The sequence below is a fragment of the Ornithodoros turicata genome, chromosome 6 (assembly GCF_037126465.1).
Source record: "Ornithodoros turicata isolate Travis chromosome 6, ASM3712646v1, whole genome shotgun sequence".
NCBI classification, from domain to species: domain Eukaryota; kingdom Metazoa; phylum Arthropoda; class Arachnida; order Ixodida; family Argasidae; genus Ornithodoros; species Ornithodoros turicata.
In genome coordinates this window covers 74,214,118-74,230,295 of record NC_088206.1, presented here as the reverse complement: position 1 = coordinate 74,230,295, position 16,178 = coordinate 74,214,118, and the positions used below count along the sequence as shown (strand labels likewise).

Below are 16,178 nucleotides of genomic sequence, written 5' to 3'. Positions count from 1 at the left end.
TTCTGCAGCACAGCGTTGATTTCACCCCGCGGGAATGGGTAATCTTGACTGACTCAATATCTGCCCTGCAAGCTATTGATAATTCCGGCTTGATCCGCACCCTAGTCACGGATGTGTTAATGGCTTACCTCCCTGTATACGAAGCAGACAACAGGCTGGTTCTCCAGTGGGTTCCAGCCCATTGTGATGTCGTGCGGAATGAGCAGGCCAATCTCATATCGGAAGCGGACAAGTATTGCACTGCTGAGAGGAGACTGTCGTTCCATTCTGCGATACCTCTGGACCAATGGACAACCGACATTCTCCCCCCATACATGCTGAGCAGAGTTGACGCTCGCTTTCCGCATGCCACGAAACACCTGTCGTCAAGATGCTGCATTAATTCATTGAATGCGACTCGATGTGGCATTTACGGCTTGAGACAGGTTGACTCTCACAGATGCGGTGCTTTAGAGGAGCACATTATTCTTCACTTGCCACACTCAGCTGGACCCCTACTCCCTATCAAAATTGCTTGGACCGAATCCAGTCCACCAACGCTCTGCGCTCAAAGTTATTTTCACCATTCTGGACATTCCCCACCGGCAATGGGGTAGAGTATTAAACTCCCCATTCATAACCTGTTTTCGGGGAAGGTCCGGGATAGTAGCGTGAATGCGAGGCTGCTCACACATTGCTGGCGCAATGGAAGGAGATAGCAGCATTGGCGGACGCAGGGCAGCTCACAGCAATGCGGTGAAGGGGTTGAAAAGGATAGGCCAGACAGCGTGCGTACTTACTGTGACAATGGAGAGGAACCTGGTGGACGGAGCCGTTCTCGACTCAGCTCCCTCAAAAGATAGACCTGAGGGACCCGACCTCCTAGAAGACGTGCTTCACAAGGTGGAAAGGTTCATCTCCGAGCTGCACCTTCGCGATGAGGAGACGCAGGTGAACATGCTTCTGTACGTTATAACAGGCTGAAATAACAAAGCCCTTCCTGTAGGGGGTGCACAGGAAAAACGATCGAGGATTCTCAGGTTTAGGAGGCGTTTTCATCTCGCGGAAGCTCACGAATATCGAGGCTGCTACAAGACGGTCACCAAAAGATTTCAGAGACATTTCATCGCCGCACCAACTTGATCTTCGAATGAGTCAATGAGACAGTTGAACTCGCTGATTCTTGAAACTACGACGCACTGGTTTAGGAGGCAGCAGCAGGTTCCTCACAGTGGAGTCTGCGGTGAAGCAAACCAGAAATCACGACAGCAGGGACTCAGGTCTGACACAACCAACGGTAATGCGTAGGATGAAATACGAGAGGAGCCAACCGGCGTCCGAGTGCAGGTGGTGAGAGAGTAGTCCAATCCATACCAATCTTGCAAAGTAGGCAACGTATGCCAGAAAACCTCTCTCAGGACATCACGAGGTGGCAGAAGGAGACGCCTGGAATAGGTCTTCAGAGCCTCCGAGCCGCCCTAGTGCATAACGGTCACTGTCAACACGAGCGCCAACAGATTCAAAGTGGACACGGACGTGGCGGTGATACAAGAGGAAAATTCCCAAGCTTCTACGATGTTAAAACTGAACCTTCCTGACAGGCGGCACCTGCCCGTTAAGATATTACCTATCCTCGGTCGCTTCGGCAGTGACCGGGTGGAAGGAGAGGTTCAACTAGGGTTCAACTAGGGCTGAACTATGGCTGAACTACGGATAGCTGAGATGTTCGGCCAAACGAGCACTCCTTGCCCTGGCTTGCATGCAAGAAGCAGAAACGTCTGACAACGCTACGCACCAGTTTGCGTCACTCTTTTCTGGCTTTATGTGTGTGACGAAGGCCTACAAGACTGCGGTGGTACCATACAGTCCACAGGCAGCTACGTATTCACGAATAGTTCCCATTCCTCTGCAGTACAAAAGGGCCTCCTGAGGATGGAACAACTGGTCTTGACAAAGTGCGTAGACGATGTGGCAGCTTGGTGCGTTGCGATGGTGGCTGCGAAAAGGGAAGATGGATTACTCAGGCCATGAGTCGACTACCGTGAGCTCAATAGTCAGATCCTGGGGGAACGGTTTGTCATGCCCACGGGTGAGGAAAACCTCGCACAGGTTTCTGGCGTGTTGAGTAAAATTGACGCTGATGCATGATACTGGCAGATTCAGCTCAACTCGGAGTTACAGGAGCTAACAACGTTGATAACCACTTTGAGACGGTTGCCTTTCGGGACCTGAACTATCCCAGAGTGAGGTGCTGCGTATTCTAGATGGGCTTGACGGCCTGCCATACGACGACGTCATCGTCTTTGACAAGCACACTAAACAGTATGATGAAAGACTGCATATAGTATTACGGCAAATACGCGACGCTGGTATGACGCTGAATCTGAAGAAATGCGAGTTTCGTAAGAGAAATGCGCTCTTTCCAATGAACAAGGAATATCAGCTGACCCAGCGAAGACATCGGCTATCACCAAGGATGAGTCCACCCACCACAAAAATGAGCCCAACGTTGCTCAACTGAGAGTATGGTATATCACCTGGTGAAGTTTCAACCTGGTCTCGCGGGATCAAAGGCGCCATTTGGACATGGGAGCGCTACAGAAAAGGGCATTCATGGAGATCCAGCAGTCTGACTATACGACGCCCGTAATACGACCAAAGGCGGATGCATCGTCCTGGTCTGGGCGCGATGATCATGCAGGAAACGTTTCCAGGCCGTAGTCTGTCCGTGGCGTATGCATCCAGAGCCTTAACCGACACTGAGTCCAAGGTATTCCTAACTCGAGAAAGAGAGCCTCGCGCTTGTCTGGACATGCGATAATTTTGTAACGTTCCTACTGGGACTTGACTTTACAGACCACAAGCCATTGATACCACTGTTCACTACAAAGCCAATTGATCAGCTGACTCTACTTGTGCGCTTCCTAGATTTCATAATGTTGTGTGTCCCAGAGAAGATCATGTTCACGGCATATCTATGTGCGACCGGACCGGAGGACGCTGTTACGGACGACCTCCTGCCTGCGTCATCGGGGATGCTGCGGAAGCTTAGGAGACAAGTCCTCAAGGATACAACAATTCGGACCGCCGTACACCTCTGCAGGACGGAGTGGCTGGAGGTCAAATGGCTAATCTGTCTAGCGTAATGTGCCAGCTTTCTATCACATAAAGCCTCCTGATGCAAGGGAACCGATTAGCCATACAGGTGCAGAGCACGGGCGCGCGACTCTGTTGGCCGGATATGAGCCGGCATATCCTTATGTTACCAGGTGCCTTTCTTGTGTCCGGTTCAGAGCACCAGGTACCGAATTCCCGACCGGCATATTTTTGGAATGAATCTATGTTACGTCAATAGCGCCTCCGTGCAGTCCCGCTCAGGAAGTGTTTTTCGTCCGCGTTTGTGCGCATGCCTGTGGGATATGGCTACAAAAGGGCACGCACAGAATAAACGGGCTTTTTCGGACACCGGAGCGTACACCACTACTTTGGGGCTGGGGCTTTAGGGCTTCTGTGGCCGGCCTTCCATGTGATGCCAATACACTCTCTTCTTTGGGGCTGGTGGGCCCGGTAGAACACGACATGGTGTCAAACCTTAAGTGTAGCATCACGGCACCATATTATTATTATTGTGGTGTCAGAATTGTACTACACCTAGGGTACGGAATCTTGGACGGATAGATCACGGGAATAGCAATGGTTCGACAGCGCCTGGGGTGCTGACAGGATTCTCACTACAGCAACCGCCGCCGTTCAGCTGCGACGATGCTTCACTCTGGTCCGAATGAATGGAACACTTGGAGGACTACAGGTACGCGTCAGGCCTCAACGAAGGCAGCGGGTAGCCCAGGTGGGCACGCTCTTATATACCATGGGTAGAGAAGGAAGGAAGATTTTCGACACCTTCGACCTGGATGAAGACAGCAAGAAGGACTACGGCAGCGTGAAGAGGAGGTTCAAGGAACATTTCCTCGAGGCGGAGAACCTCGTCTATGAAAGCATATGCTTCCACTCGAGGATTCAGGAAGAAGGCGAATCTATGGATCAGTTCGCCACCGCACTGCGTTTCTTGACACAAAAGTGCAACTTGGGAACTCTGAAGAACAGGATGACAGGATGTGAAAATGAGAGAATGAAGGAAACATGACGGTCATGACAGGGCGTCGCACGTTCAAGACACGTCTTCACATTACGCTGAAGCTTAAAAGAAATGGAGCTGCAGGTTCCCACCAGGAAGACCACGTAGCTCCAAACACCATCCAGTTAGATGAAGAAGAAGAATAAGGATGATCGCGACCGTTTCATCCTTGGCTTGCAAGACAAAGGTCTGTTCGAGAGTTTACAACTGGACGTGGCTTTGGCTGCCGCACTGAAGCATGCGCATCGTGCTTTGCCAACAGCAGGAACTTGGTCGGTATGGTACTGCTACGTCGGGTGACAGCAACACGGCTACGGATGTCGATGCTGTTGTCAGAAATGAGACACATGAGAACTTCTGGCAAGACTGTGCCAGCCGCCAAGGACCACAACCACCGAAATTGTGCATACAGAAGAGGTCTGTCTCTCCGGAAAGGAACTCAAAATGCAAGAAAAACGGACACACTTATGCCAAGCGGCGTCGAACAGAAGCAAATCGGTGAATTCCCGGGGGAGTGAAGCCACATTTCTGGGAGCTCTGTCAGCGCTAAGGGCGAGGTAGACGTACCTAGCGCGAGGTACGCCTACATCGTCATCAACGGAGAAGCAGTCACAACAAAAGTTGATACTGGAGCACAAGTTTCCGTACTCCCAGTTACCTTCGTCGGCATTCCGAAGAAGCTACGGAATTCGGATCAGCAACTGCAAGGGGCAAGCGCCAAACAGCTCAGCGTGATCAGCAAGTCCACAGGCGAAGTCCAAGCCGAAGGCGAAGCGCAGGCCAGTTTCCTTCGCATCTATAGGTGTCTTGATGCTGATGCTGAAATGATTTACGCGCAAATCGAGGAAGAGGCCTTGATTATGACACGGGCAGGACAGCGTTTTGAAGAGTTTCCCGAGAGGTCTACAGGAAACTTTTCAGACTGACTCCACCTACTTCCTCCACGCATTCAGCGGTTTCGGCTCCGGATGATGAGGTTTCACTACGACATTGTTTACGCCCCTGGGAAGGACTTTGTCAAGAGCGCCACAGCACCACACGAGGTGTCTCGCAGTTAACGAAGCCCAGAGTTTTGGAAGCGGAGCAGTGATTCATATCAACCTTCTCAACCATCGCAACTGCTACCAATCCAGGCGGCCCAATAAGAAGACGAGGCCTGTCGGACCTTCAGAAGGTACTGCGTGCGCTCCTTCTCCACTTGCCATGTTTCTGACTTATTTCACTTGTACTGCTTACGTGTAAAGGGAATTTTTGGCCGGTTGCTTAATCACACATTCGTCCTACTCTATTCCTTCTTCATTCGTCCGCGTGGCACTTCCTCTCTGAAGAGCAGACGCGTGAATGGGGCGCTTGCCGGCGCGCCCACAAGGACAACTGCGCTTCAACATGCACTCAGTTCTCATTTCACTGCTAGGTGAAAATTTGCGAAATCCATGATATGGAGGCCAATGTGTCCTCGTTCGGGTATTGAGAGGCACTTGAGGTTTCGGACTTCTTCGAACCGTTTTGTTGCGAACCGGTTACTGCTATAATTTCTCCGGTTCTGCTCCGGTTCGGGTTCAACAGTGTCATGAAAATTTCGGTTCGGTTCCGGCAAAAATAACGGTTCGCGTACAGTTCGGGTTCGGTGCGACACCCTGGTTGTACGTTTGTCTTTTTTTTTTAAGGAAAATGAGATTGCCGTAATAGCGTATATAGTGATAACAATGTGCATTGTTGATAATGTGCGCATGCCTGTGGGCTCCCGAAGGGCACGCGCTGAATAAACTGGGCTTTTTTGGACACCGGAGCGTGCACTCCTTCTTTGGGGCCCGGTAGAACACTACAACTTCAACTAGAGCAGTTACCACCAACTAGCGCGAAAGAAGTTGTTCGTGTTATGAACCTCATGTCAGTCGCCTTTGGTATCCCTGAGACAAGTCGTACCGACAACGGTCTGCGATTTGCCAACACCTCAGGGCGTTCATAGATAGTTGGGGCGCAAAGTATTAGGGAGACAGGGCAGTCCAAAGAAATTCGTGCTCATCACATCTCTAGAGCCGTTTTTCCCCTGCGGAAGAACTGAGTTCCGATGCACGCAGGCAGCTTCTGACCAAATGCAAGCCCACTTGCCAGGTACACAAGGTGGAACAAAAAACGTGTCGGATAAAATGTCGGAGCTGCACAGGCAGGAAGAGTTCCTACAAGAGGATCTCCGTCATACTTAGTACATACCTGTGTGGTAAGAAGGACACCAGCTCCACCGGCTTGTTCAACAAGTCTTGTGGCATCCTCGTTTTGGGCTTACAGTAACGTTCAAAAGAGGGGCATTCTATCTCGACTGTACTGTCGTCTCCCTTTATTTCTCATTTCTTTATTTATTCATACAGGAAAACCACAAGCATCTGTCTCCTAGACGTACAGCTATGTTCAAAAATTCAGTCATGTGCCTTGGAAGGTCATCAACGTTCTGTTAATGAAAGCTTGGATATGTTCAGGCATAAGATCCGGTATTGTTCTCAAACACACAGTTGTATACCTAGGTAACAAAACATTTAGTAGGCTATGCACCAAAAGGAACGACTGAACCAAGCATGAAAAATAAAGCTTGAAAAGGACAAACCGACGGTGCTTAAAATTAACCAAAAAAAGTTTCGGAACAAAGATGACAAAAGTATTGTTGTTCAGGAACTGTCCTCAATGAGACATTTGTAAAGTTGTTGTCTACTCCTGTTGTCCGTTCGTCTCCAGCAATTGCGACACTCTGGTGTCTTGTGAAAACGATAGCATTAGCTCCACGTCCTTCTATAATCGTAGTGATTGAGGCGATTTGAGAGCACGGACCGTGAACACAAAAACGTATTGTTAACCTCGGGACGGGATATTTCCAACAGAGGCTGTTCTTCACCTGGGCAAAGAATGCAAAAAATTATTGTTAGGCTGGAAAATAGGAAAGGGCGTTTATTTGCTCACTTCTAAGGATAGTTTCAATATCACTAATCTTCAGCCTGACTTATCACAAAATTCTGGTGTTCCCTTAATAGGATGTAGGGGAGTATCTCGGCGCACTAACTCTTCCTATTTCATAAATAGCATTCAACATGAGATTACAACAACGTCGATTTTCTGAGATTTCATAGAAGGCCCAGGTTGACTGTTAGTAGACAGCTACCGCGCCCTATAAAAAGATAAGATTCTGAGTCACGCTGCCTGTCATTGGTTCCGGTAGGCACGGTAAGTTAACCGTGACATTATCAGCGGTCTGCTAACACTCGCTAATACAGATTTTTACTGCAACGTACGCTATCGCCTTTCTGTACATAAGGAAGACTGTCGTGGTTGCGCAGCTCTCTTTTTGTTTTGCGCGTGCGCAGAGCCACCAACGCTTACGTATCCCTTACGTACGCAAAGGCGATAGCGTACGGTGCACTGAAACTCTCCAATGTCACAGCGAAGCTACCGTATCTACCAGAACCAATGGCAGCGTGAGTGACTCAGAATCTTATCAGGTAATTGGGTGCGGTAGACACAGTACTTGGGAAGCCCCGTTATCAACGGTCTACTAACACTCGCTGATGTCACCGTGAAGCTACCGTACCTACCGGAACCAATGGCAGCGTGAATGACTCAGAATCTTATCAGGTAATTGGGTGCGGTAGACACAGCACTTGGGAAGCCATGTTATAAACGGTCTACTAACACTCGCTGATGTCACCGTGAAGCTACCGTACCTACCGGAACCAATGGCAGCGTGAATGACTCAGAATCTTATCAGGTAATTGGGTGCGGTAGACACAGCACTTGGGAAGCCACGTTATAAACGGTCTACTAACACTCGCTGATGTCACCGTGAAGCTACCGTACCTACCGGAACCAATGGCAGCGTGAGTGACTCAGAATCTTATCAGGTAATTGGGTGCGGTAGACACAGTACTTGGGAAGCCCCGTTATAAACGGTCTACTAACACTCGCTGATGTCACCGTGAAGCTACCGTACCTACCGGAACCAATGGCAGCGTGAATGACTCAGAATCTTATCAGGTAATTGGGTGCGGTAGACACAGCACTTGGGAAGCCACGTTATAAGCGGTCTACTAACACTCGCTGATGTCACCGTGAAGCTACCGTACCTACCGGAACCAATGGCAGCGTGAATGACTCAGAATCTTATCAGGTAATTGGGTAAGGTAGACACAGCACTTGGGAAGCCACGTTATAAACAGTCTACTAACACTCGCTAATGTCACCGTGAAGCTACCGTACCTACCGGAACCAATGGCAGCGTGAGTGACTCAGAATCTTATCAGGTAATTGGGTGCGGTAGACACAGTACTTGGGAAGCCATGTTATAAACGGTCTACTAACACTCGCTGATGTCACCGTGAAGCTACCGTACCTACCGGAACCAATGGCAGCGTGAATGACTCAGAATCTTATCAGGTAATTGGGTGCGGTAGACACAGCACTTGGGAAGCCACGTTATAAGCGGTCTACTAACACTCGCTGATGTCACCGTGAAGCTACCGTACCTACCGGAACCAATGGCAGCGTGAATGACTCAGAATCTTATCAGGTAATTGGGTAAGGTAGACACAGCACTTGGGAAGCCACGTTATAAACAGTCTACTAACACTCGCTAATGTCACCGTGAAGCTACCGTACCTACCGGAACCAATGGCAGCGTGAGTGACTCAGAATCTTATCAGGTAATTGGGTGCGGTAGACACAGTACTTGGGAAGCCATGTTATAAACGGTCTACTAACACTCGCTGATGTCACCGTGAAGCTACCGTACCTACCGGAACCAATGGCAGCGTGAGTGACTCAGAATCTTATCAGGTAATTGGGTGCGGTAGACACAGTACTTGGGAAGCCCCGTTATCAACGGTCTACTAACACTCGCTGATGTCACCGTGAAGCTACCGTACCTACCGGAACCAATGGCAGCGTGAATGACTCAGAATCTTATCAGGTAATTGGGTGCGGTAGACACAGCACTTGGGAAGCCACGTTATAAACGGTCTACTAACACTCGCTGATGTCACCGTGAAGCTACCGTACCTACCGGAACCAATGGCAGCGTGAATGACTCAGAATCTTATCAGGTAATTGGGTAAGGTAGACACAGCACTTGGGAAGCCACGTTATAAACGGTCTACTAACACTCGCTGATGTCACCGTGAAGCTACCGTACCTACCGGAACCAATGGCAGCGTGAGTGACTCAGAATCTTATCAGGTAATTGGGTGCGGTAGACACAGTACTTGGGAAGCCACGTTATAAACGGTCTACTAACACTCGCTGATGTCACCGTGAAGCTACCGTACCTACCGGAACCAATGGCAGCGTGAATGACTCAGAATCTTATCAGGTAATTGGGTGCGGTAGACACAGTACTTGGGAAGCCACATTATAAACGGTCTACTAACACTCGCTGATGTCACCGTGAAGCTACCGTACCTACCGGAACCAATGGAAGCGTGAGTGACTCAGAATCTTATCAGGTAACTGGGTGCGGTAGACACAGTACTTGGGAAGCCACGTTATAAACGGTCTACTAACACTCGCTGATGTCACCGTGAAGCTACCGTACCTACCGGAACCAATGGCAGCGTGAGTGACTCAGAATCTGATCAGGTAATTGGGTGCGGTAGACACAGTACTTGGGAAGCCACGTTGTAAACGGTCTACTAACACTCGCTGATGTCTCCGTGAAGCTACCGTACTTACCGGAACCAATGGCAGCGTGAGTGACACAGAATCTTATCAGGTAATTGGGTGCGGTAGACACAGCACTTGGGAAGCCACTTTATAAACGGTCTACTAACACTCGCTGATGTCACCGTGAAGCTACCGTACCTACCGGAACCAATGGCAGCGTGAGTGACTCAGAATCTTATCAGGTAATTGGGTGCGGTAGACACAGTACTTGGGAAGCCCCGTTATCAACGGTCTACTAACACTCGCTGATGTCACCGTGAAGCTACCGTACCTACCGGAACCAATGGCAGCGTGAATGACTCAGAATCTTATCAGGTAATTGGGTGCGGTAGACACAGCACTTGGGAAGCCACGTTATAAACGGTCTACTAACACTCGCTGATGTCACCGTGAAGCTACCGTACCTACCGGAACCAGTGGAAGCGTGAGTGACTCAGAATCTTATCAGGTAATTGGGTGCGGTAGACACAGCACTTGGGAAGCCACGTTATAAACGGTCTACTAACACTCGCTGATGTCACCGTGAAGCTACCGTACCTACCGGAACCAATGGCAGCGTGAATGACTCAGAATCTTATCAGGTAATTGGGTGCGGTAGACACAGCACTTGGGAAGCCACGTTATAAACGGTCTACTAACACTCGCTGATGTCACCGTGAAGCTACCGTACCTACCGGAACCAATGGCAGCGTGAGTGACTCAGAATCTTATCAGGTAATTGGGTGCGGTAGACACAGTACTTGGGAAGCCACGTTATAAACGGTCTACTAACACTCGCTGATGTCACCGTGAAGCTACCGTACCTACCGGAACCAGTGGAAGCGTGAGTGACTCAGAATCTTATCAGGTAATTGGGTGCGGTAGACACAGTACCTGAGAAGCCACGTTATCAACGTTCTACTAACACTCGCTTATGTCACCGTGAAGCTAGCGTACCTACCGTAACCAAAGGCAGCGTGAGTGACTCAGAATCTTCTCGGGTGATTGGGTGTGGTAGACACAGTACCTGAGAAGCCACGTTATCAACGTTCTACTAACACTCGCTTATGTCACCGTGAAGCTAGCGTACCTACCGGAACCAAAGGCAGCGTGAGTGACTCAGAATCTTCTCGGGTGATTGGGTGTGGTAGACACAGTACCTGAGAAGCCACGTTATCAACGTTCTACTAACACTCGCTTATGTCACCGTGAAGTTAGCGTACCTACCGGAACCAAAGGCAGCGTGAGTGACTCAGAATCTTCTCAGGTGATTGGGTGCGGTAGACACAGTACCTGAGAAGCCACGTTATCAACGGTCTACTAACACTCGCTTATGTCACCGTGAAGCTAGCGTACCTACCGGAACCAAAGGCAGCGTGAGTGACTCAGAATCTTCTCAGGTGATTGGGTGTGGCAGACACAGTACCTGAGAAGCCACGTTATCAACGTTCTACTAACACTCGCTTATGTCACCGTGAAGCTAGCGTACCTACCGGAACCAAAGGCAGCGTGAGTGACTCAGAATCTTCTCAGGTGATTGGGTGTGGTAGACACAGTACCTGAGAAGCCACGTTATCAACGTTCTACTAACACTCGCTTATGTCACCGTGAAGCTAGCGTACCTACCGGAACCAAAGGCAGCGTGAGTGACTCAGAATCTTCTCAGGTGGTTGGGTGCGGTAGACACAGTACTTGGCAAGCCCCGTTATCAACGCTCTACTAACACTCGCTTATGTCACCGTGAAGCTACCGTACCTACCGGAACAAAAGGCAGCGTGAGTGACTCAGAATCTTCTCAGGTGCATGATCGGGTGCGGCTGGATCTCGTTCAGCCTCTCCAACAGACCACATGTTGCAGATCTTGCTGTTGTCATTGGGATCGGCACACAGATAGCCGGACCAAGGTACTGCTGCAGACGGTCGTTGTAAAGAGTAAAGCCAGCGGGTATCCTGATCATCATCACGTGGGGCGACTACGGCAACACGTTTTCTCTTGTGTTCCGAACGCACATAGGCACTATTTCATCGTGATCCGTGATCCGATCAGCTCAGGAAGGGCTTTCGATGAAGTATTTTTACGTCAAGGACTACCTCAACTGGTTTCGGCCCTCAATTCACCTGTGCAGAGTTGAAACAGTATTTGGAGTCCAGGGAAATTGGGCATGTATTCACCTAGTCTTATAGCAAGCAAAGGATGTACTCAGATGTACAAGTAGGGGAGAGGAAGTTGATAACAAAGTGTCGCGAATCTCCACACCTGGGCATTCACCTTCGGAATTGCTGAAGAAGAGAAGGTTCCGAACGGAATTGGATTTATCAAGCCACAACGTATTGAAATCTCGAAGCATGAGAATACTTCAGGAAAGGGTCCGACGGACAAAGTTTGGGCTAAGGATCCCACAACAAGCAACACTGGATTAAAGGAGCACTGTGGTGAACCCCCCTTTTCTTTTCTTTTTTTTTCATACAACGAATCGTTTCGTCGTCGTCAAAAGAATAACGACGCCTCTGTTCCACACACCTCTCAAAAATCATCTCTCGTGAAAAGAGCAGGAGGAGGAGACGTCGTGACATAATATGGCATTGTTCAAACATGTGTCAGCGGCGAGTAGAAAGAAACAAAGAGAAAACGCGTGGATCAGACTGTTTTTATAAATTCGATTGCGCAGCTCTAGAATACACTGCAGAGCGAAACCTGTCTGATGGAAAGCTTGACAGGTTTTCGAGACAGGTTACATTGACATTTATCAAGTAGAGTTGAAAGGTGAAACGATTCGTCGTATTCATACTTTCTCCCGGGGACTAGTACGGAGTGTCGACTCCACAATGCCAGTAGGTCTCGGCGACGGAACACATGCCATCGGGTCCTTTGCGTTCCCGAGCACACAACGTAGGGGGGAGGAAGACGACGAACCTGGGTCGAGTGCCACAAACGAACGTGATAGATGCCATTGCGGATGAAACTGTTCTGAACCCTAGCGGCCTGTTACATTATCGTAGTTTAATCCAGCAGTAACAGCTGGGAGTTGCTTTTATGCATTGCGTTAGACCAACTATGCATAGATAAATTGGGGAGTGACTAACGGGAAAAAGTGTGATAGTTGAAGGTTGACCGAGACTTTTATTTCTTTGAATACAATGGAAAATTCGGGAAGCACCAAGCTACGTCAGTATATTTCAAACTATTCACCGCGCACATGCATCGTTGTGGCAACTCTTTGATGCCTTTGGCGTAGGAAGAAATGGGCCACTGCAGGAGGTCTTTCTGGAGAGCTTTATATTTGTCCTTAAGGGGCCCAAACAAATGGCTGGACTGTAAAGGGCAAAACAACCCAGCGCATTTCGGAAAGGGTTGCTACCCTCAACTTGGCCGTGTGGGCAACATCCCAGACTTTTTCTTGCGCGTTTCGCTCGGCACCCTTTATCAACGTGCAGTAATACTGGGCATTAATCGTGACCCACTGGTTTGCATGTCCAGGAAGAGAGTTGCCATGAATACTCCAGTACTTTGGCGGCGTGGAAGCCTTATGTCACCATTCCATGTTGCTTCTTTTGTTCTCTGGGGTGAAATCCAGGTTTCATCACATGTGACGATTGATCCCCATCGGATTGAAATCGGTTCTGCAGCTGCTCAGAGACTGCCACGCGCGCTCCCTTCTGGTTACACAGGCTTTGCGGAACTGTAAGTGCTCGTGTACACTAATATTACGCTGGGCTGTTAATAGCCAGGATGGCACCTTCACTGACGTGACTCAAGTCGGACGTGCTTCATTCGTCGCCATATCCCGTCCTTCACAGACACTTCACATTGGTTGTGTCCCCGATACTGTGCCTCTAATGTTTGACACTCTCCTTCACGAGAAACTTGATTATGTGTCGCTCGCCGCGGACTCGATAAGGATTGCACTTGGTCCTCCGAAAGTTTACTCACACATTTTTCTCGGTCAACCTTGAACGACCCCTCTAGAAAGGTGAAAGAGAACTGCATGTACTTGTGATGCACGCATTCTTTGTGTTGTTTCATTGAAAACTGGCAACCTATATGTTGAAACAAAACATGCGAGTTGGTTCCGTTACCTCGTTCAGAAGGTCTCTCAGAAGCATCCATTTTGTTTCAGGACGAAGGCGAAGATATCGGAAAGCCGTATCACGACCACAGCAATATGGCTGCACTTGTGATACGAGAAGACAAACGAGGATCACTCCAAGTGGTTAGTATTTTCATTATTCGGTATAGCGGGGTTAAACCTATAAACATGTCGGAGAAGGCATTGCAAAAGGGTTATGATATTCGCAGGAAGGAACCCTTGGCCACGACCTAGCCATCACCCCCATTCCCAAAAATCTTCGTCAAGAGACTTACTATGACGCCGACGCCAACGACGACGAGATGTTCCTCGACGAAGAATACAATTCGACACTTTCCCACATCGTATACAAACGTCCACAGAGCCTGGCTACTGAGACCACAGATTACGACGTCCTTGAAAGGAGCGGCAACAAAACACATCGTATACACAAGCGTGCAGCACCAGACACCGTTTGGCCTGAAGTGCTTCTCATAGTAGACTACGACACGTATCTATTGCATGGTCGAAGCCACTCGGACATCAAGCGCTACTTCGTCAGCTTCTGGAACGGCGTTGACCTGCGATATAGACTTTTATCTGGGCCGCCAAAAGTTAAGATAAGTTTAGCGGGAATGATTGTAGCGAAAGACAGAGACGCTACGCCTTATCTTGAACGCAATAGGCTACGGTCTCCGAACGAGGACGCCGTCGATGTGGCGGGCGCGTTGACGGACATGGGAAAGTATTTGTTCAGGGAAGATAGGTTGCCGACATACGACCTAGCTGTGGTTATAACGAAGCTGGACATGTGTAGAAGACACACATCGGGCGGACGATGTAACCGAGGAACGGCAGGGTTTGCATACGTAGGAGGTGCTTGTGTGGTCAACAAGAGGTTGGAGAAAGTCAACAGTGTAGCCATCATTGAGGATAGCGGCGGCTTTTCTGGAATTATCGTGGCTGCACACGAAGTTGGCCATTTGTAAGTATACCCCACCTGACTGCTGGTCGTTTCTCGTAGTACGAGTAAGTACAATGTTAAGCCAATCGTCCAGAATAAAGAACAATCTACAAAGAAACTTTTAAACTCTAGGCTAGGCTGTGTCCATGACGGCTCTCCACCTCCAAGCTATTTGGGTGGACCAGGGGCCACCAATTGTCCCTGGGAAGATGGTTTCATCATGAGTGACTTGAGGCACACCGAGAGAGGTTTTCGGTGGTCCTCCTGCAGCGTTCGGCAATTCAGGCATTTCCTATTGGGCGAAACAGCTACTTGTCTCTACAACTACCCGCATGAAAACCAGCTATTAGCCCGTGTGCTACCAGGAACCATGATGTCTCTGGATGAACAGTGCCGACGGGATCGTGGAACAACCTCATGCTTCGTAAGTATCTCTTCTCGGAAACCAGCGACGCCGTCTAATGCTTCTCATGATGTTCACGCAGAAAGACTCTCGTGTTTGTGCCCAGTTGTTCTGCTATGACAGCTCTTCAGGTTACTGCGTCTCCTACCGACCTGCAGCTGAGGGATCGCCATGCGGTGATGGACAGGTAATCAGACCAACTGAAATCTCCCAAAGTGGAGTTGAATTTTACGCCATGAGCAGTGACACCATTGTAGCGACCAGATCTCCAAGTCTTAGAATCCTCTCTCGCACAATCAGTCAAGTCTTGAAAGAAACTCATTTAGGGAAGTCTAAGAAATGACAATTTCTGTCGCTTTAGACCTGCAAGAACGGCCGATGCATCGCCGAGATTGAAAACATCATCCCAGACTATACACATGTGACAGCATCTTTTGCAACGGAAACCAGGCGTCGTTCAGATACCGTCAAGGAGGTCACCTTCAGCCCTATGGCTACAACGTCAAGGCCATCAAGCAAAGGTGAGAACAATTCATCTGCCCTTGTTGCTTAATGAGAAAATGATTCCCACAGAATGTACAGACAGCACGGATCTCATTGCTGGCCGAATGTCGTGCTCCGACTTCTTACGACAGTTTGGCAACCGGTACTGCAGTCACGAGTACATTCAACGTAACTGTTGCTACTCCCAGAGCGTCTACTGTGCTTGAGAATGGGACACCTCTAGCAAAGCAAAACTGTGATCCACAGAGTGTGCTGCTTTTTGTTGTTGTTGTTTTTGTTAAAGTTGTTTCAGGAGTGACTATTTATTCGAATGAAGGAAGACCCGATGTTAGTCATACAGAGTCTCTGTAGCATGGACGCACAAAATGCCGCTTTTAACGAGAAATTCATGTACGTAGTATTTATATTTGGCCAGACAATAAAGTCGGCTTTTCTAGGATGAGCAAC

The 16,178-nt window shown here is 49.1% G+C and overlaps 1 protein-coding gene across 8 annotated transcripts in view; it reads left to right on the top strand.

The window, feature by feature from the left end:
• The window catches only part of LOC135397409 (A disintegrin and metalloproteinase with thrombospondin motifs like), a 48,071-nt gene extending 31,898 nt beyond the window's left edge, over positions 1 to 16,173 (top strand). For all 8 annotated transcript variants that reach the window (XM_064629000.1, XM_064629003.1, XM_064628998.1 and 5 more), the window contains 6 exons: positions 13,912 to 14,004; positions 14,091 to 14,845; positions 14,957 to 15,248; positions 15,310 to 15,414; positions 15,589 to 15,748; positions 15,801 to 16,173. In XM_064629000.1, coding sequence (XP_064485070.1) covers positions 13,912 to 14,004; positions 14,091 to 14,845; positions 14,957 to 15,248; positions 15,310 to 15,414; positions 15,589 to 15,748; positions 15,801 to 15,937 — 1,542 coding nt within the window. In that variant the 3' untranslated portion in view covers positions 15,938 to 16,173. The remainder of the gene's footprint in view (positions 1 to 13,911; positions 14,005 to 14,090; positions 14,846 to 14,956; positions 15,249 to 15,309; positions 15,415 to 15,588; positions 15,749 to 15,800) is intronic.
• The last annotated feature ends 5 nt before the right edge of the window (positions 16,174 to 16,178 follow it).